This window comes from Brassica napus, chromosome C6, assembly GCF_020379485.1.
Source record: "Brassica napus cultivar Da-Ae chromosome C6, Da-Ae, whole genome shotgun sequence".
NCBI lineage: Eukaryota > Viridiplantae > Streptophyta > Magnoliopsida > Brassicales > Brassicaceae > Brassica > Brassica napus.
Genome location: NC_063449.1, coordinates 7,952,262 through 7,972,091, shown reverse-complemented (window position 1 = coordinate 7,972,091; position 19,830 = coordinate 7,952,262). Strand labels below are relative to the sequence as shown.

At 33.6% G+C, this 19,830-nt stretch overlaps 2 protein-coding genes across 2 annotated transcripts; one reads left to right on the top strand and one right to left on the bottom strand.

The window, feature by feature from the left end:
• Positions 1–533: 533 nt before the first annotated feature.
• On the top strand, positions 534–6,673 carry LOC106389746 (ABC transporter G family member 13). The gene is made up of 9 exons (XM_013830085.3): positions 534–852; positions 3,859–3,938; positions 4,037–4,498; positions 4,760–4,882; positions 4,977–5,132; positions 5,225–5,509; positions 5,571–5,843; positions 5,923–6,030; positions 6,105–6,673. The coding sequence occupies exons 1-9, from the start codon at positions 639–641 to the stop codon at positions 6,459–6,461; spliced, it is 2,058 nt and encodes a 685-aa protein (XP_013685539.2). The 5' UTR covers positions 534–638; the 3' UTR covers positions 6,462–6,673.
• Positions 6,674–6,985: 312 nt separating this feature from the next.
• On the bottom strand, positions 6,986–9,361 carry LOC106389745 (protein TRAUCO). The gene is made up of 2 exons (XM_013830084.3): positions 8,227–9,361; positions 6,986–7,499 (listed from the first exon to the last, which is right to left on the bottom strand). The coding sequence occupies exons 1-2, from the start codon at positions 9,296–9,298 to the stop codon at positions 7,234–7,236; spliced, it is 1,338 nt and encodes a 445-aa protein (XP_013685538.1). The 5' UTR covers positions 9,299–9,361; the 3' UTR covers positions 6,986–7,233.
• Positions 9,362–19,830: the final 10,469 nt, after the last annotated feature.

Genomic DNA, 19,830 nt, shown 5'->3' with positions numbered 1-19,830 from the left:
TGAATTATCATGGTTTTGAGATTCTCTTAATACAATATAAATATTTATATATGCATATAGTTGAGATATATATTTTTTGTTTGGGAACCCCTAGAGGTATTTGCATATAGTTGAGATATTTATATTTAATTATAATTATTTTACAGATTTTGGCTTTTAAAAAATATAACACTTGGAACTAAATTTTTTTTTTTTTTTCCACTTGGAACTAAATTATAAGTCTGGACTTGGGCTTTGGCCCGAATGGTTTACACGGTGGATCGTAACAGATGATTGGTTCACCCCCTGACATTAGTTGGAAGGTATTCCAAACTCGGATCAGACAGTGTGGTAGCCAGTCCACTCTATAACTCTAAATTCGTTCTTCATGAGACCGACCGGATCAGCCTATAGAATTTATAATATATATATATATATATATTCTTCAAATCATATCACTTTTCTTGGTACAGTTTCGGTTTAACTCTAATTGGTTTAAGGAAATTGGGCTACCTTAATAAATACATTCATCACACAACACCAATTCTAATTATATATATAAGTAAGATCATAACCATTTACACATAGTTCACTCTTCTTCTCCCAAAAAAAACATAAGGATACATTCGGCAACCACCTAGCTGTTAGTTTCAATCTATATGGCTACTACTCCTGAGGAGGTGGAGCACGGTAGTGATAAGGCTGCGATGTTCCTGGCCTGGGAAGACCTTAAGGTGGTGATTCCAAACTTCGGCCAAGGACCGACTAAGAGATTATTGAATGGAGTGAATGGTTGTGGTGAGCCAAATAGGATCGTAGCCATCATGGGTCCTTCTGGTTCTGGCAAATCTACACTTCTTGATGCTTTAGCAGGTCACTCTTAACTTCTCTCTCTTTCTCTCTTTCTCTCACACGAACACACACACACACATGACACGCTCTTACGTGTAAGGCATAGCTCGTTGCTTATACTGCATTTTCTCTATGTGTACTTAAACTTGTGAAGTGTTATATCTTACATCTATTGGCAGTATTACATAACGATCGTCGATGTGTAGTCTTGTCTTTTGAGCAAACTCTCTCGTGTAGTTGGAATTTTTTATTCAAAAATTAGGTTAATCTAATTAAATATGTAAATTTCTTATGCAACTAGATGGAATTCTCTATTTTTATATGAGAAGAAAATACATTATTAAAATAAACGCAATATACAAATATAAATACTTCCTTTTTTAAACATTATCTTATAAACATATTTTTGTCAACATGTTACATATATACAGAAAATTATATGTATATTGAAAAACAATGCTATATTTATATATAAATTTCATATAAGCGATAATACATATATAGGTATTTCTACTTTAAATTTATGAATTCCAGCTACCGGACTTTCTAAAATTGTATAAGTACTAACTAAAAGTGAAACATATAGTTGCAATTTTCATGTTCCACATTAAATTTACATGTGTTGAACATTTAATATTGGAATAGCTACATTTCTCTAACAATACTATTTAGAGAAATTCCGCAGTAAATTTTCTTATTAACTAATGATTTTAAATGTTAACCAACTACCAAATACCAACAACCTGACACAAAATTTAGAGTTGCAATGGTCCGGTTAATGGTATAGTTTCAACTTTCAAACAACAAAACCAAATTGGAATCTTCAAAACTGGAGCTGAACCCGGTTTGGTGATTGGTCAGATTGGATCTACCAACTCATTAGGGGATGTAAAAAAAAAAAATTCCAAATTGACATTTTCTTCTTCCAAAAACACCTTTTAATTTGATTATGAACATTTATATTCTCTCTTTGAAAACGAATGAAAACATTTACTCTAAATAATCATAAACATTTACTAGTTTGATAAATGATCATATATTTTTCTTACTTGTATTTTGATTAGTAACGTGTTACCAACTCAAATGACATGTTATTTTATCCATGTCATGGATTTAGAGAAAACGACACACAATATAGTCATTTTATATAACTCGACAATGCGCTATTTAACAAAATAGCACATGCAAGCAAAATAGTACAAGAAGTACAGCTTTATCATTTGGTTATTTTTCTAATATATTTAGAGGTGTCAACTGGGCGGGGTTGACGATGGGCTACCATGGACTAGCCCAGTCCAATTCATTTTGGGCGGGCTATGGACGTGCCCAATTAATAAATGGTTCAACTGGACAAAAGATCAATTGGTACATGGTCCAATTGGGCGAAGACCAAATGGACAATGGGTGTCCATGAGCTTCCTAAAACATGTTTTTATGAGTTTAACAAAAGAAAACATAACTTTACAATTTAACCCAAAACAATAGTTTTATCGTTAAAATAAAAAATTCGCGATTTTGACGGAAAACATAATTTCACAATTTTGACGGAAAAATGTATTTCATTAATTTGGCGGGAAAATGCAATTTCTCGATTTTGGCGGGAAAACGAAATTTTCGGTTTTGGCGTGAAAACGTCATTTCTCGGTTTTAGCGGGAAAACACAATTTCTCGATTTTTGCGGGAAAACACAATTTCTCGGTTTTGGCGGGAAAACGCAATTTCTCGGTTTTGGCGGGAAAACGCATTTTCTCGGTTTTGGCGAAAAAAAGCAATTTCTCGGTTTTGGCGGAAAAACGCAATTTCTCGGTTTTGGTTGGAAAACACAATTTCTCGGTTTTGGCGGAAAAACGCAATTTCTCGGTTTTGGCGTGAAAACGTCATTTCTCGGTTTTAGCGGGAAAACACAATTTCTCGATTTTTGCGGGAAAACACAATTTCTCGGTTTTGGCGGGAAAACGCAATTTCTCGGTTTCGGCGAGAAAACACAATTTCTCGGTTTTGGCGGAAAAACGCAATTTCTCGGTTTTGGTTGGAAAACACAATTTCTCGGTTTTGGCGGAAAAACGCAATTTCTCGGTTTTGGCGGGAAAACGCAATTTCTCGGTTTTTGCGGGAAACGCAATTTCTCGGTTTTGCGGGAAAACGCAATTTTTCGGTTTTGGCGGGAAAACGCAATTTCTCGGTTTTGGCGGGAAAACACAATTCTCGGTTTCGGCGGGAAAACACAATTTCTCGGTTTTGGCAGAAAAACGCAATTTCTTGGTTTCGGTGGGAAAACACAATTTCTCGGTTTCGGTGGGAAAGTGTAATTTCTCGGTTTTGGCGGGAAAACGCAATTTTCGGTTTTGGCGGGAAAACACAATTTCTCGGTTTTGGCGGGAAAACACAATTTCTCGGTTTCAGTGGGAAAGCGTAATTTCTCGGTTTTGGCGGGAAAACGCAATTTTTGGTTTTGGCGGGAAAACGCAATTTCTGGTTTTGGCGGAAAAGCGCAATTTTTCGGTTTCGACGGAAAAATGAAATTTCTCGATTTTGAAAGGAAAACATAGTTTTACAATTTTGACAAGAAAAAAAATACTTTTATAATTTTGGAAAGTAAACATAATTTCAAAATTTTAGAAATAAGATCTAAACTAATAATTAAAAAATAATTATAAATTTTTTTGGGTGTCCATGAGCATGCCCATTTGGACATGGTCTCTATTGGTCTTGGACCTTTGTTTGAACCATTGTCCAATATGGACCATCCATTAGTGCCCAAAACTGAAATGGTCCAACTGGTAATGCCCATTTAGACCATGGACGGACCATTTGACAGCTATAAATATATTTTAAATGAAAACTTTGAAGTGCACATTTGGCTTATTTATCACAAAATACATTGATTACATGGCCACATCAGTCATATGCTATGGCTTATATTCTTCTAAACCGGGGGAATAAAACTACCAAGGAATTCAGAACATGAAATGTAATACACTAATATTATAGTTGATTTTGATTACAAGTTACTTGGTGATGGTACAGGAAGATTAGCAGGGAATGTAGTGATGAGTGGTAAGGTTCTTGTCAATGGCAAGAAGAGAAGGCTTGACTTTGGTACCTCTGTAAGCAAATCTTATCCTTTTACACAATTTAAACTCTTATTCATGTCCTAAACCTAAATCATAAAATGTTATTTATTTATTTATTGAGAAACTCTCAGGCCTATGTGACACAAGAAGATGTATTGCTAGGAACTTTGACGGTGAGAGAATCCATAGCTTACTCAGCTCATCTCAGGCTCCCATCAAAGCTAAGCAGAAAAGAGATCAGTGACATTGTGGAAGCTACAATCACTGACATGGGTCTACAAGAATGTTCAGACAGGAGTATAGGAAACTGGCATATGCGAGGAATAAGCGGAGGAGAGAAGAAACGGCTCAGTATTGCACTGGAGGTCCTAACCAAACCGAGTCTCCTCTTCCTAGACGAGCCCACCAGTGGTTTGGACAGTGCATCGGCTTTCTATGTGGTTCAGATTCTCAGAAACATCGCTAGCAATGGCAAAACCGTGATTTCTTCTATTCATCAGCCGAGTGGTGAGGTCTTTGCACTCTTTGATGACTTGCTACTTCTCTCTGGAGGAGAAACCGTTTACTTTGGAGAAGCAAAGTTTGCAACAAAGGTACTAACTACTTACAGATCAATGTTAAAAAAAATTGCAAAGCGGTAGTTTAATCGTTTAATAGAGGATTAGTGTTTAGGCGCTGCATATACCTATTTTTAAAATACTATTTGAGTATTTTCTCAAGAGTTATATACTAAAATTGCTAAGCGGTAGTTAGTCGTTTAATAGAGGATTAGTGTTTAGGCTCCGCATTGACCAAGTTTTAGAACACTATTGAGCATTTGTCAAGAGTATACACCAAAACATGTTCATTTGCAGTTCTTTGGTGAAACTGGCTTTCCTTGTCCTAGCAGACGGAACCCATCTGACCACTTCCTTCGCTGTGTCAACTCGGACTTCGATGGTATCACAGCAACTGTGGTTGAATCTCGGAGAATCCACGTTAGTCTTCTTCTGCTCTTTTTTTTTTTTTTTTCATGAGCATACAATATATACATACACTCGAGCAAGCTTTTGACGTCTTCTGCCTATACAGGATTCTTCTTTCTCTCTTTACCAAGAAACGTCAAACACGTTAGACCCCTTGGATAACATGCCAACAGCAGAGATTAGGACAACACTTGTCAGAAAATTCAAGTGTTCAGAATACGCAGTAGCTTCACGAGCAAGAATTCAAGAAATAACATCAATCGTAAGTTAATGACTACTTGACTAACCAGTTCCTCTTCAACACACACAATCATAACTAGTCTTGTAAGCACATCTTAAACTTTGATGCAACAGAAGGGACTTGTCACTGAAAGGAACAATGCGAGTCAAACAAGCTGGTGGAAACAACTAAGAGTGCTTACTCAACGGTCTTTCATCAACATGAGTAGAGACTTAGGGTACTACTGGATAAGGATTGGTGTCTACATACTGTTATCCATCTGCGTCGGTTCTGTCTTCTTCAACGTTGGGAGAAACCACACAAATGTGATGAACACTGCAGCTTGTGGAGGTTTCATGGCAGGTTTCATGACTATTATGTCAATAGGAGGTTTCCAATCTTTCATTGAAGAGATGAAGGTAAAGAGAGCTAACATAACACTAAACCTCTTGAGTTTCTCTAAGAAATATCTTTATATAGGTGTTTTCTAGGGAAAGGCTCAATGGACACTATGGAGTTGCAGTATACACTGTGTCTAACTTCCTCTCCTCGTTGCCTTTCATAATCCTCATGTGCCTTGGAACCACGTCAATCACTAACTACATGGTGAAGTTCCAACCCTCAGCTTCTCATTTCTTCTATAGCTGTCTCGACCTCATCAGTGCCATTGCAACCGTGGAGAGCTGCATGATGATGATAGCTTCAATGGTTCCTAACTTCTTGATGGGAGTTATAATAGGAGCTGGCTACATTGTAAGAAAGCTTCTCCATCTCTCTATCTCCCTCAGTTCTTATACATATCGATAATCTGCTCTGATTTTTCATGACACAGGGAGTTATGATATTGAGTGCTGGATTTTTCAGACTGTTCCCTGACTTACCTATGGTCTTCTGGCGATACCCAGTGTCTTACCTAAACTATGGTGCATGGGCACTACAGGTAAACAGGTTTCCTAAGATTTTACTATGGCAAACAGATGTATCTAAAATGAGCACATCTGAAAAAACTTGCAGGGAGCATTCAAGAATGAGATGATTGGAGTTGAGTATGATTCTCCATTACCTTTGGTACAGAAAATGAAAGGAGAGCTCATTCTTCAAACCGTTCTAGGCATAAATCCAGCACAGTCCAAGTGGTTGGATCTAGGTGTTGTGATGATGATTCTGGTTGCGTATAGGCTTCTCTTCTTTGCCATGCTCAAGTTTCGGGAAAAGGTTTTCCCATTGATTCACATGCTATACACAAAGAGAACTCTGAGCCATATCCAGAAGAGGCCTTCTTTCAGGAGAATGTCACCTTTCCCTTCCAAGCGACACAATGTTCACCATGCACTCTCTTCTCAAGAAGGACTTAACTCTCCACTGCATTAGAAGCATATACAACTCTCTACCATGCGTGGAAGATATTACTCGCTTCTAACCTTATGGTAGAGTTTCATATATTTCAATATGCTAGATGTTACTACTACTACTACTCTCTTCAAACTTGTTAAACTCTTTGTAGACTGTTGTGTGAGGATAAAAAGAGAGATATTATCGTTCTGACTAATGAGATCAGTTAAGCAGGTGGACAGAATTCACAAGCATACAAGAATCACTAGAGAAGATAAGAGCATAGCTACGTTTTTAGATTACGTCTTAGAGAGATTATATCGGCAGAACCACAGAAAATAAAAAAAAATAGATCAAATAAGACGTTTACTTCACTAACAACAGCTACATATAAACATTAACCAATGGAAAGACTTTTACCTGACAGTACAATGGTAGTCCTTGTTTGATGTGCATCGTTTAGCTGCCAAGAAACAGAATCAAAACTAACAAAAAGCATTATCCCCCAAATATTCAAACTTTAAAAGTATAATATACCCAGCAGATATGTCAATTTTCAACCATTGAAGAAAAGGCAAATATAATTTGTCGTAAATGTTACATATGAAGGGTAAGAAATCATACAAATGAACAACCAATAACTTTTGACGAATATGGCTAATCCAGAAAGAACATAAAGTTCTGAAAGTAAGAAAAATGCTAGTTTCCAGAGTATCATTTGCTACTCATACAATCGTATCTGAACCAATGACTAGATTTTAAATAAAAAAACTATGTTAAAAATGTTAAAGATAACGCCTGCTTGTTCTACCTAACTCTTCGTATCATCAGAACCATCATTTTCAGGTTTACCATTGAATCCATGATACGGAACCTCCCACATGGGCCTCGGGGTTGCACGCTCACCAAAATCCTCAGGGTAAAACTCGAATTCAGGGCCAAAATTGAACTTCACAACACAGTTTGGCTGGTCGGGAAGAGTGTACATTGAAGCAGCAGGGTAGTAACGACCGCCAAAAAGATCTTTGAAAGCAACTCCCTGACATACACCATTTTTGAAGAACGATATTTCACTACCTGCATCAGAAGAGAAGCATTCGTTAACAAAATATTTGATTTACGCATTTAGCCAGTGTGAAAACTGTGATTAAGATTCCCTACTATAACCACATAACAAATTCAAAGGAAACTCTCCACTTTGACTAGCAACAGCATCCATATGCGGCTTTAGTCCACTTAAACATATGCAATAAGGTAAAAGCAGAACACTAACTACAAGACCACGAACTTGTGCAAACTTGTGAGTTGTGATTAAGAATTCCTACTATAACCACATATCAATTCTCTACAAACTCAAAGGATAGCAATAGCATTCATATGCAGTTGTAGTCTACTTAGACACGTGCAACTAGGTAAAAGCAGAAAAGGAACTACAGAACATGAACTTGTACAAGTAGGTAACACAATCTCACAGTAAAACCACATATCAAATTCCCTACAAATTCAAAGAAAGCTCTTCACTTTTACTAGCAACAGCATTCGTGTGCAGTTTCACTCCACTTAAAGATATGCAACTAAGTAACAGCAGAACATTAACTACAAGAACACAAACGTGTACAAACAAGTAACGCAAATTTGTGATTAAGAATCCCTACTATAACCACATATCAAATTCTCTACAAACTCAAAAGAAAGCTCTCCCCTTTAACTAGAAACAGCATTCATATACAGCTTTAGTCCACTACTCCAACCAATGCGACTAAGTAAAAAGCGGAACATGAACCACAAGAACACAGACTCATACCTGGAACAACTTTAGGAGGCTCCTCTTTAGTATCAGGCGCACACACATACCTCTGCCCTTTATACCACACATAACGAGGCGGCTTAGGAGCAAAAGCTTCACCATCAGGCAAGTTTATATAAAACCCAATAACATCACCCTCCTTATACCCTCCCTCAGCATACTCCTCCCTCACAGCCTTATGTATCTTACACCCATCAACATCCCTAAACCCAAAACTATTCCCATCGTACCCAACAGGAGCCTGCAAATCTCCCTTATCAGTCGACCACCCAAGCCTCGTATGCCCCGTCTCCCCCAAGCTCACAACCCTAATCTCAAAGTACCAAGCTCCCTCCACGACTCCCCTCGTGGCCCTCACCATCCTGTACCCTTTGCTGCTCCCCGCGGTGAGCCTGTCCTCGCTCACCTCGACTTTCTCGGCCTTGTAGACCTTCGAGAGGCGGATTACGGAGTCGGGCGTGTCGTCTCCCTTATCGGGGAACCTCGGGACCGGCGTGATGAGGACTTTGTCGTCCACGGCGGCTGAGCTCGGCGTGTTGGTGGCTTTGCTCTTCTTTTTTCCTTTGCGTGTGCTCTTCGTCACCCATACGTTGTTGTTCTTCTTCTTCGATTTCGATTTTTTGGTCGTCGTGGCGGTTACGATCGGAGTCGAAGATGGTGGCCCCGGCTCCTCCTCGTTCTTCACGGCGAGAGGATTGAGAGAATCGAGCGGTTTCTGTTTCTTGGTCGGTGGCTCGTCTTCCTCTTCTTCGTCCACTTCGTCTTCTTCTTCTATTACGGCGCCGTTTTGCGCGGGGGCGGATTCTGATTTGGGGGATTTAGGGTTGTCGGAGGAGGAAGCGGTGGGAGCGTCTGAGTCGGATTCGATTTTTAAGTCGGATCCGGGTTGATCGGGATCCGGTTTCTCCGAATCGGCGTTGTTAGGCTGTTCTTCGATTGCAGCGGAGGGATCGTGTGGTGGTGCCGAATCGTTGAGTTCAGAGGGGAGAGGGGTTGCGATAGAGTCTTCGGGAAGCGAGGTAGGAACTTGTGGTTCTTCGATTATGGGATCTGAGTGAGGAGGATCCATTGGAACTTTTTGGAAGTTTCTTCTGATGCACCCGAGGTTTTTCGTGGGACTGTTTAGGAAGGAAGGAATTTAAGAAGAAGATATGGAGAGCTTATGGGCCTATATGGGCCATTAGATTTGAGGCCCAATACTAAATAAGACTTACGGAACTTTTTGTTTAATCCAGTTCAGTTTACATTAGATTTTTTTTCTGTCTCGCAATTCGTGATTTTGTAGTGTTAAGTTGGATTTTAGATTTTCAATTTTGTTAACTTCTTTGGAGATATAGGTACCAAATAGGGCAGTTCTTCTGAATAGACATTTTTAAGTTTTTATCTTAAAACTAGCTTTTCATATTGAAAATCAGATTAATAGCCTTCATTAATAGATCACAATACTAAATTAACCTCATTCACTAATAAAGATAAAAAAAATAATAACAAACAGAAAAAAGTTTGACGACGAACAGATATATCATGACATCTCCGCCATCGAAGACGCCGGAGACAGTATCACGGCGATCCTCCGCCATTGAAGACGCCATAGACAATATCACGATGATCTTCCACCGATTAACTCTTGATAGTCAAAATCAGAATTGGCTGATGTAAGTTTTCAGATTGAAAATAGAAATTAGGGATTTTGATATAAAATTTGAGGTTTTCTCTTCTTTGAGTTGCGAATCGGTGTTTTTCTACCAGTCTCGTGACATGGCTAAGCTTGTGAAAGGAAGTATCGAATCTAGTAGAGAAAAGCATCTCAACTTTACTTTTCTTATGTGTCGTTTTATTCCACATTTCTTCTTTAGTTTTATAAATAGATTGGTTCGAAAGCCTTTTTGTCTATTTGTGTGCAGCTAAATCTTTGTTTTTGAAGACTTGATCTGCTTAGGAAACATTGCTCTTTCTTATGGTGAGTTCTTTGCATGCCACTGGATTTCAACCACAATAGCGCAACTAAGATTTTGGTTGAAGTTGAGTTGAGTAAAGGTTTCCCTTCAAGAATTGCTGCTAATGATGAAAATGGGTTTATTGCTATGGTTGATGTTGATTATGCTTGGTTGCCTTCTAAATGTGAAAGATGTGGTCAGCTCCGACAAAAGATTAAACACTGCTTGGAATCTGTTATTAAGTTTCATATAGTTGCCACTGATGTTTCTGAAAATCCCTCCAATGGTAGCACTGTGGTCGTCGAGACCAACAAACTACCGAAATCTGCCCAACCTGACACTTCATTAGTTCAAACTTCAGCTGTCACAGTATCTCCTCCAAGTAATGAATCAAGTGTGGTCGACATTGCTATTCTCGAGAACCAGCTATGTGGTACTTTATCAGCAATCCCAGTGTTCATGAGTGTGACTGAGATGAATTTGCTTATGACATTTCTAGTCGATTGCTTGTGCTTGTGAAACTTTGTAGGTTTTTTTTTCGATTTCGGGAAAAGTTTTTTAAGTTCCAGGATAGCTTTCCAGAAAATCTGATACTAACAAAATTGAAATATTTTTTGGCTTGGTTACGAAGGACAGTAAACAGGGAGCTTCAGTACCTCATATGATTGTTTCGTACTATTTGTAGCTGAAGAGAAACACCATTATCTGAGAACTTATTTTTCTAAAGACAAAGCTCTGTTGCGTTTGTTGTCCAGCGTTGGAAAGGTCCTTGGAAGTTGTTGGAGCTCAAAATAGAGGCTGCTAAATTTTGGGAACACAAGGTTTTGAGGTAATGTACCTTTTATTATGTTCTTTTCTAGACAATGTTGATTCTGTTGATTAAGTGTCGTATTTTATCTGCAATCCCAGTGTTCTTGAGTGTGAATGAGATGAGTTTGTTTGTGAAAATTTGTGGGTTTTTTTTTTTAGTTTCAGGAATGTGTTTCAAACTTTCAAGATAGCTTTCCAGAAAATCCGATACTAGAAAATTTGAAAATATTTTTAGCTTGGTTACGCAAGACAGCAACGCGATGGGAGATTCACTACCTGACATGCTAATACTATGTTTTTTTTAACTTTGATGTTAACTTGGACAAGTAAGAAGTTTATAATGAATGATGACGACATTTGTTTCATTTACGTTGTTATTAAAGAAATTTTAGGAAGTCTTGAAGCATTGTCAGTAATTCTATCAAGAAAGTGTTAAAATGTGTTATCATTGTAAAACACATATCCTATCTAGGATAACTTATGGTACTTTTAGGATGGGTTTCCAGAAAATAGAAATGTGAACTTATTTATTCACAAAGATAAATATATCTTATCTAGGATACCATTTGTGATATTCAGGATGAGTTTCCAAAAATCGAATATGAAAATGAGATTACCAGAGTACAAGACCACTAAGCCAAGGTGTTATATCTCAAAATGAGTAAGTTTTTAAAAGAAATATAACCAATTCTCTTGCTGATTTATAAACAAAAATACATGTAGTTTGGTGAATATCACATAACCATTAAACAAACAACATACTGAAAATGATCAATAAAAATGTAAATCATCAACAAACCATTGAAATGAAAAAAATAGAACACAAATGAATAAGAAACTTCATCATATAACAGAAGAAGCAAATGTATTAGTAGTTTGCTTGGTACAGCTAGCTGAATCAGTAATAACCTGCACAATTCAATTTGTTTGGAAGGTTTAGTACATGATCAGGAAAGTTTTCCTGAATAATTTAGTTGAAACAAAAAAACAAACCTTAACTAGTCCATTCTCCAAAAGCACAAAAAAGTTTCAACCATATTTTGAAAACCTATTAAATGATCAGAACCAAATCTCAAAAAATATCAACCAACTGTGTATCAAAGAAATTTGAACTAAATATTCAAAAAATTGTGAAGATGTTATCTAAGTAAGTTTGAAAGAAAACACAAATTGTGAAACATTTTAAGCTGGAAATGTAATTCCACGTTTTCGAAATGAAAAAAAAAAAACTCCCACTAGTCGACCACGAAAACTTTAGGAAAGGGCATTATAGTGTGCAGCTACTAAGCCAATGGAATTATAACTGTTTGTTGATGTAAGTAAAACAATATAACCAAAAGCTTTTTATCAACTAATAAAAACATAAAATGATTGGACTCCGTGGGGAATCGAACGCGTAGGACATGTGACTTTCAGGTTTAGTAAGAGTAGTAGTTTAACTGCTAGGCAGAGGATAATCATCTGTTATGATCAAAACACATAAATTCAGTTAAATCTAAATTATATATTATAAAGTTGGAAAGCATTTGGCAATTTCTGGATGACTTTCATAAATAATATATTGGTGTGTTTCTATCTAGAAAAGTTTAAACTGAAATGATATTAAAAAAACTAAGGATTTCAATTTGTGATGCAGAATTTTGAGAAGAAAAAGTTAAAGAAAATAATTTGCATCTCCTACTAGTCGAACTCGAGAACTCTAGAAAAGGGCATTAAAGTGTGCAGCCACTAGGCCAAAGGAATTATTATTGTTTGTTGATGCAAGTAAAACATAATAACCATCAACTTTTTATTCAATTTTTTTTAAAGAAAACATAAAACGATTGGATTCTGTGGGGCATCAAATGCGGGGGCATGTGACTTTCAGGTTTAGTAAGAGTAGTGGTTTAACCGCTAGGCTGAGGAGAATCATCTATTATAATCAAACACAGAAATTTATTTAAACCTAAATTATATATTAAAGTTGGAAAGCATTTGGTAATTTCTGGATGAGCTTCCAGAAATAATATATTAGTGTGTTTCTACTAGCAAAATTTGAACTAGAAATGAAATGGTATCAAAAACTAAAGATTTCAATTGTGATGTAAAATTTTTGAGGTAGAAAAAGATAAAGGAAAAAATTTGCATCTCCCACTACTCGAACCCAAGAACTCTAGGAAAATGCATCATAGTGTGCAGCCACTAGGCTAATGAAATTATAACTATTTGTTGATGTAATTAAAACAATATAACCAAAAGCTTTTTATTCAACTAAAAAAGCATAAGATGCGGACTCCATGGGGAATCGAACGCGGGGGACATGTGTGACTTTCAGGTTTAGTAAGAGTAGTGGTTTAGCGGCTATGCTGAGGAGAATCATCTATTATAATCAAAGAAATAAATTTATTTAAACCTAAATTATATATTATAAAGTTGGAAAGCATTTGACAATTTCTGGATGGGCTTCCAGAAATAATATATTAGTGTGTTTCTATCTAGCAAAGTTTAAACTAGAAATGAAATGGTATCAAAAACTAAGGATTTGATATCTACATTTTTGGTAAGTTTCAAATTGTGATGTAGATAATAGATCCAACTTAGTATTATTGCACCAAATAACAAACTCTGATATTTATTTTGTATATCCTGTAAATAAAAACTGACATTAGCGGTTAGCAAAAGACACATAAAAGCACCTTCTATATCTGCAATTTCAGCTTTGACAAAGCTCTCGTTGTACCATTCTCCAATATATGTGTATCCAAAATCATTCTCCTTTGACACATTGCAAATAAAATGTTTCGTATATTCTACAAATAGTTTTTTTCCAATGTAAGTCTTTTGCATATGTCTTCTTTTTACGTGTAACAACTAAACATTCCACATTTGAAGTTGTTGGTAAGATAATTGATTCAACTTAGCATTGTTGCACCAAATAACAAACTCTGACATTCTTTTTGTAGATCCTTTAAATAAAAACTGACATTAGTGGTTAGCAAAAGACGCATAAAACACCTTCTATCTCTAAAATTTCATCTTTGACCAAGCTCTCATTGTATCATTCTCCAATATATGTATCCAAAATCATCCTCCTCAGAAACATTGCAAGTAAAATGTTTCGTATATTCTACAAATAGTTTTTTTTTCTAGTGTTAGCCTTTTGCATATGTTTTCTTCTTACGTGTAACAGCTAAAAATTCCATGTGACATCTACAGCTGGGCTTCACATAAGAGTTGGAAACCTGAATTTTGGGAAGCAAATTCAATAAAGTAGCTCTTTGTTACTTAATTTCTATGATTTAGGAGCCAACATTTGTTTCTTCTTCCCATGCACTTCGTGTCTTCTTAGAAACCTTATGTCAAACACTTTGTATGCAGTATTCGTTGATTCAACACCTGTCAAAACAAGAGGCCCTTCCTCCATAGCTAATCAGTCTTCATGATGAATCACAACATCAATTTCAAGATCAATATATTTCATTTCTCCATAGCTAAACATTATGTTAATTCGTAAACAACATAACCAATCTAATTGAAAACCTTCCAAAATGGTATGAAAATAATATTTTTTTAAAGAATAATCAACCAAAGAGGACAATGGATATGATATCTCTTAATGACGACAAGTATAAGATACAGCAAAACTGAGAGAGATCGTCGACGCCTGAGCTGGGGGAGATCGTCGATGGCAGATTGTCGACGGCGGAATTGAGGAAGATTGTCGAAAGAGCCGGGAGAGACCGTCGTAACTGACTTTTGACGGATTTGAAAGAAAGTGTCACAAAGCTATGGAACGACGATGGCAGAGCTGATAGACGATGACGACGGATCTAGGGGACGACGAAAAAGAGTGACGCCGGAACTGATGCGGTGAGATGAAAGAGGTGAAGACGACGACGGTGGTTGATCGTCAATTCAATTTTTTTGTTTTTTAATTAATTGGAGAATTAATGAAAATGATAAAAAGGTAATTTGCCATTTTAAATAAAACATTTTTGTGACATTGGGCCTTGGAGTATAGATTAGAGAGAAAAAGTTGATACATGGTTATCTAAAGCCATTTCTCTACCAAATATGTTCATAAAAATTAATTTGGATATTTTTATTATCAAAATGCATTTATCCTTTCATCATTTGTTTAAAGATAATTTCAGCAGGGCCGAATCTGAGAAGACCTTAAACATTTTTTAAGAATATTTGTAAAAAAAAATTTTGATGATTGGAAGACTTATTTTTATATAAAAATGTCTAAAACTTTTGGGGGCCAAAAATCAATGTTTTAATTGGTTTTGGCTCATATCCGGCCACGTGGATAAGCTTGTTGTAGTAAAGCAATTCAGTGATAAGTAATTTAGAGAAAAACTATGTAGTAATTGCAAAATTTGTAAACAAGAACTTTGAAACCATAGAAATAAGACTAATCATTTGACAGTAGTGGAACCTGCTAACCGAAAGTGGACATGGAACCCAGTAGTTATGACGGTATAGTTTCATTTACTAAACTCAGCCAAATAACCTTCTCCTTAGAGCATGTGTTTTGCAGGTCTCTTAGGTTGGGGTTCTTAGCGTAATATAAGATACGATCTCTTAGCTTTTAACTAAAAAACGTTTAGAGATATAAGCGTTTAGAGAAACGTCTCTTAGCTTTTTTAGTTAAAAGCTAAAATAACGTATCTTATATTACGTTAAGAACTCCAACGTAAGAAACCTGCAATAAACATGGTCTTAGTTCTCAATGAATACACGCATCTAATTAAGGACAGCCATCTTTGCGTGATTTGTTTTTTTTTGGTACGAATGTTATATTTGTGTGATTTGTGGTCCCATGCATTGTTTTGTGTGCTCAGATCTCCATCAAGGCTTTAGTGGCTTATATGATCACGATTCATTAAAAGCTTTGTGGCTTGATAGATCGTATCTTACTTTCCTTTCTAATATCTATCTTTCAATAGAAAAGGGTAGAATAAAATCTGTATGTAGTCATGACTGTTGTTTCTGGACAATGAAAGCCTAAACTAGGCGCATTATGACAACTCTGAATCCCTCATTTTAAATCGTGCGCACAACCTTGTCGTTGTTATTTCACGCGTGGGAAATACTGAGATTCATCATCAAGATTTTTATTTTACTTTGAGTGGTCAAGCCACTCAAATAACCTTCTAAGCATGCACTTTCTTGTGGTCCACTTTACTTCCACCTTGTATGAATTTACCGGCTATTGTCTCTTTCCTAAGAGCAAAACCAAATACTCTAACTAATCATGTCTTTTGAGTACAGAGAATAAAAGTCTTGGATGGGGATGCTGACGGCCTCCACAATTATAGAATATTAAATTAACATGTTCAATTTATTATACACCGGGGTCCACAAACCAAACGTAATAGACAGATTCTTTGCGCATTTTTTTTTTTTTGTATAATATTCTTTGCGCATTTACAAACCTCAACAAAGCCTATTCTCATATGATTAGCTATTTTAAATTATTAACGAGAGATTAACCCGGGCTACGTCCGGAATTTTTATTTTTTCTAATTTAAGTTGTTAAATTATTTATATTTAGGTTATGATATATATTTATATAAATGTTAAGATGCATGTCATAATTAAAATTTATTTTTAAATTTTAACACCTTAAATTAACATATTTTTTACTATTTAAATATTTTTTTGTAATTTTGTTGGCTACCTAGTTATCATATTTAGCAAAACTATCTGTTGAGTGTTGGAATAAATGTTTTAGATATTTAATTAAACTGCAGAGTATTTTCAGATCGACCACATGCTCAACAATCGATCGTAAAAAGATGGTCGATCTCCTTGGCCAGGTAAGTACAATTTTAGCAAAAATATCTTTGATTTTCAAATATTAAGTATATAACTATTCTTTTGAATATTGTTTTTTGAATTGTATTTTTTGATTAAATTATTGTATTATAATGATTATGTAAATATTTTTTGTGATGTTTGAATTTGTGATGTTAGTGTACTTAACCTAGATTTAACCTAGATGATATTGATGTTTAACAATTTTTTTTTTTCTGGAAATAGAAAATAATGATTTATCAAAACGTATCTAATACTTGTTAAATGATAGTATAATGTAAATTACATCCATTATTTGAAAATAACCATTTGTTGTTTTTATTTTTTTTTTAAATCAGAAATTATTTTTATTCAAAAACATTATTCATATATAATATAATAGTTTAAGTTTGGAAGATTAATCTATATATATACATTATGTATATCTCTTAAAAAATAATTTAAGATATTATATATTGTGTAACTGAATAAAAGCTGAATTTTTTATCTTGAAAATGAAATATTTATATTTTTGTCTTCATGTTATACTCACCAATCCAGCATTGATATTTATAACTCAGTATGTTTAAAAAAAACTTAGTTTTAAGTAATAAACGAATTTAATAAATTAAATTCATCACCTATAATGTTCTGTAAGCTATATTTGAAAACTCTCTAAAATTATATTTTAAGCATAATATTACTATTATTTAATTTAAGTTATTTTAAGCATAATATATGTTAAACCAACTTAAATTATATTTACAATAGGATCATCCTAAACCGGTTAATAAACCAAAAACAATATTAAACCAACATGAACCAATACCTGATTCGGCGAGGAAGGTAATGGTGTGATCATGAAAGAGTTAGTATGAATATTAACAATAAAATTATGGATTAGATTAATTTAAATTTGTAAGAATACCTTTGAGTCTATGAAAAGCAATTCAATTCCCATGAATAAGTTTGGCTTTTGGAAGTTGCGGGTTTTCCAACAATGAATCCACCTAACAAAAAGTTCGTTGTTATAAAAAATCTCCTTCAAGGTCATTAAAGGTTTTTGGGACGGCAAGAGTTGATGGTGGAACCATTTTTTTGCTTGAGTGCTTTGAAGTTTTCCTTGATGGTGTGAGGTTGATGTTGATAGAATAATGAATTTTATAGGGACTTTCTTGATGTAAAACTATACATTTTTATTTTTTTTTGTTTAATGTGGTATTTTCATTTTTATATAATTTACTACCATTTTAAGATGAATGTACATTTTACGATAGATGTTTAAATCTTAATGTACTTTTTCCATTTTTTAAAATGTTTATTTCCATTTCTTATATTTTTTTATTTAAGTAATATCTATATTTTATATTTTAAAATAGATATTTAGATTTTAATGTACTTTTTCCATTTTTTTAAATTGTGTATTTACTTATATTATATATTTTACATTTTAAGATAGATGTTTAATGCTTAAAGAACCTTTTCCATTTTTAAAACAAAATTGTGTATTTACTTATTATTATATATATAATTCATATATTATATATTTACATTATTTACTTATTATTTATTTTTCTGTATATGTATTTCCATTTCTTGTACTTTTTATTTACTTAATATCTCTATTTTACATTTTAAGATAGATGTTTAAATCTTAATGTACATTAATGTACATTTTCCATTTTCTTTAAATTGTATATTTCCATTTGTTATACTTTCTATTTACTTAATATCTATTTAAATTTTAAGATATATTTTTAAATCTTAATGTAATTTTCAATTTTTAAATTGCGTATTTACTTATTATTTATTTTTCTTTATATTGTGTATTTCTATTTCTTATACTTTCTATTTACTAATAATTTTATATTTTAAGATAGATTTACATTTTAAGATAGATGTTTAAATACTATTGTACTTTTTCCATTTTTTAAATTGTGTATTTCCTTTTCTTATACTTTCTATTTGCGTAATATCTATATTTTACATTTTAAAATAGATGTTTAAATATTAATATACTTTTTCCATTGTTTTTAAGTTGTGTATTTCTTTTTTTTATACTTTCTATTTACTTAATATCTATATTTACATTTTAAGATAGATGTTTAATATTTAATGTACTCTTTCCATATTTTAAAAATTGTGGATTTATTTATTATTGTATATATAATTCATCTATTTATAATATTTAATTATTTTTTTTTTCTATATATTGAGTATTTCTCTTTCTTATACTTTATATTTAGTTAATATCTATATTTTATATTTTAAGATAGATGTTTAAATCTTAATGTTTTTTTTATTTTTAATGTAAAACGGCAATGTTTAATAGAAGAACTTGGACAAATAGTCAAATAGTTATATTTATGTTTTTTTTCTTTTTTTATAAAATGATAATGTTACATTATAGAGATAAGCCGTTTTTTTTAGTGAAAAATGGTAATCTTACATATGTTTAATGTAGTTTTTCCATTTTTTTATGTTGTATGTTTACATATTATTGTTATTTTTAAATGTAAAATGGTAATCTTATGTATGTTTAATGTAGTATTTCTATTTTTTTATGTTGTATGTTTACATATTATTTATTATTTTCGAAATTATATATAATGTTTTTTTTACAAAATAGTAATGTTACATTATGGAGATAAACCGTCTTTTTTTAGTGAAAAATGGTAATCTTAAATATGTTTAATGTAGTTTTTCCATTTTTTATGTTGTATGTTTACATATTATTTTTTAAAAATAAAAATGTAAAATGGTAATCTTACATATGTTTAATGTAGTATTTCATTTTTTATGTTGTATGTTTACATATATTTATTATTTTCGAAATTATATATAATGTTTTTTGTTTTTTTCTTATAAAACGGTAATGTTACATTATGGAGATAAGCCGTCTTTTTTTTAAGTGAAAAAATGGTAATTTTACATATGTTTAATGTAGTTTTTCCATTTTTTATGCTGTATGTTTACATATTATTTATAATTTTCGAAAATTAGTAATATTAAAATGAAAAACTATATTTTATGCCACGTGTCATCTTTCGGAAGAAGTTTTTTTTTGCTGATA

Coding starts and splice junctions, on each gene's coding strand:
- LOC106389746 (XM_013830085.3), top strand. CDS start 639: ATGGCTACTACTCCTGAGGAGGTGGAGCACGGTAGTGATAAGGCTGCG. Junction 5,133..5,224: donor TTCAAGAAATAACATCAATC/GTAAGTTAATGA, acceptor TTGATGCAACAG/AAGGGACTTGTCACTGAAAG. Junction 6,031..6,104: donor ATGGTGCATGGGCACTACAG/GTAAACAGGTTT, acceptor AAAAACTTGCAG/GGAGCATTCAAGAATGAGAT.
- LOC106389745 (XM_013830084.3), bottom strand. CDS start 9,298: ATGGATCCTCCTCACTCAGATCCCATAATCGAAGAACCACAAGTTCCT. Junction 7,500..8,226: donor GCCTCCTAAAGTTGTTCCAG/GTATGAGTCTGT, acceptor CTTCTGATGCAG/GTAGTGAAATATCGTTCTTC.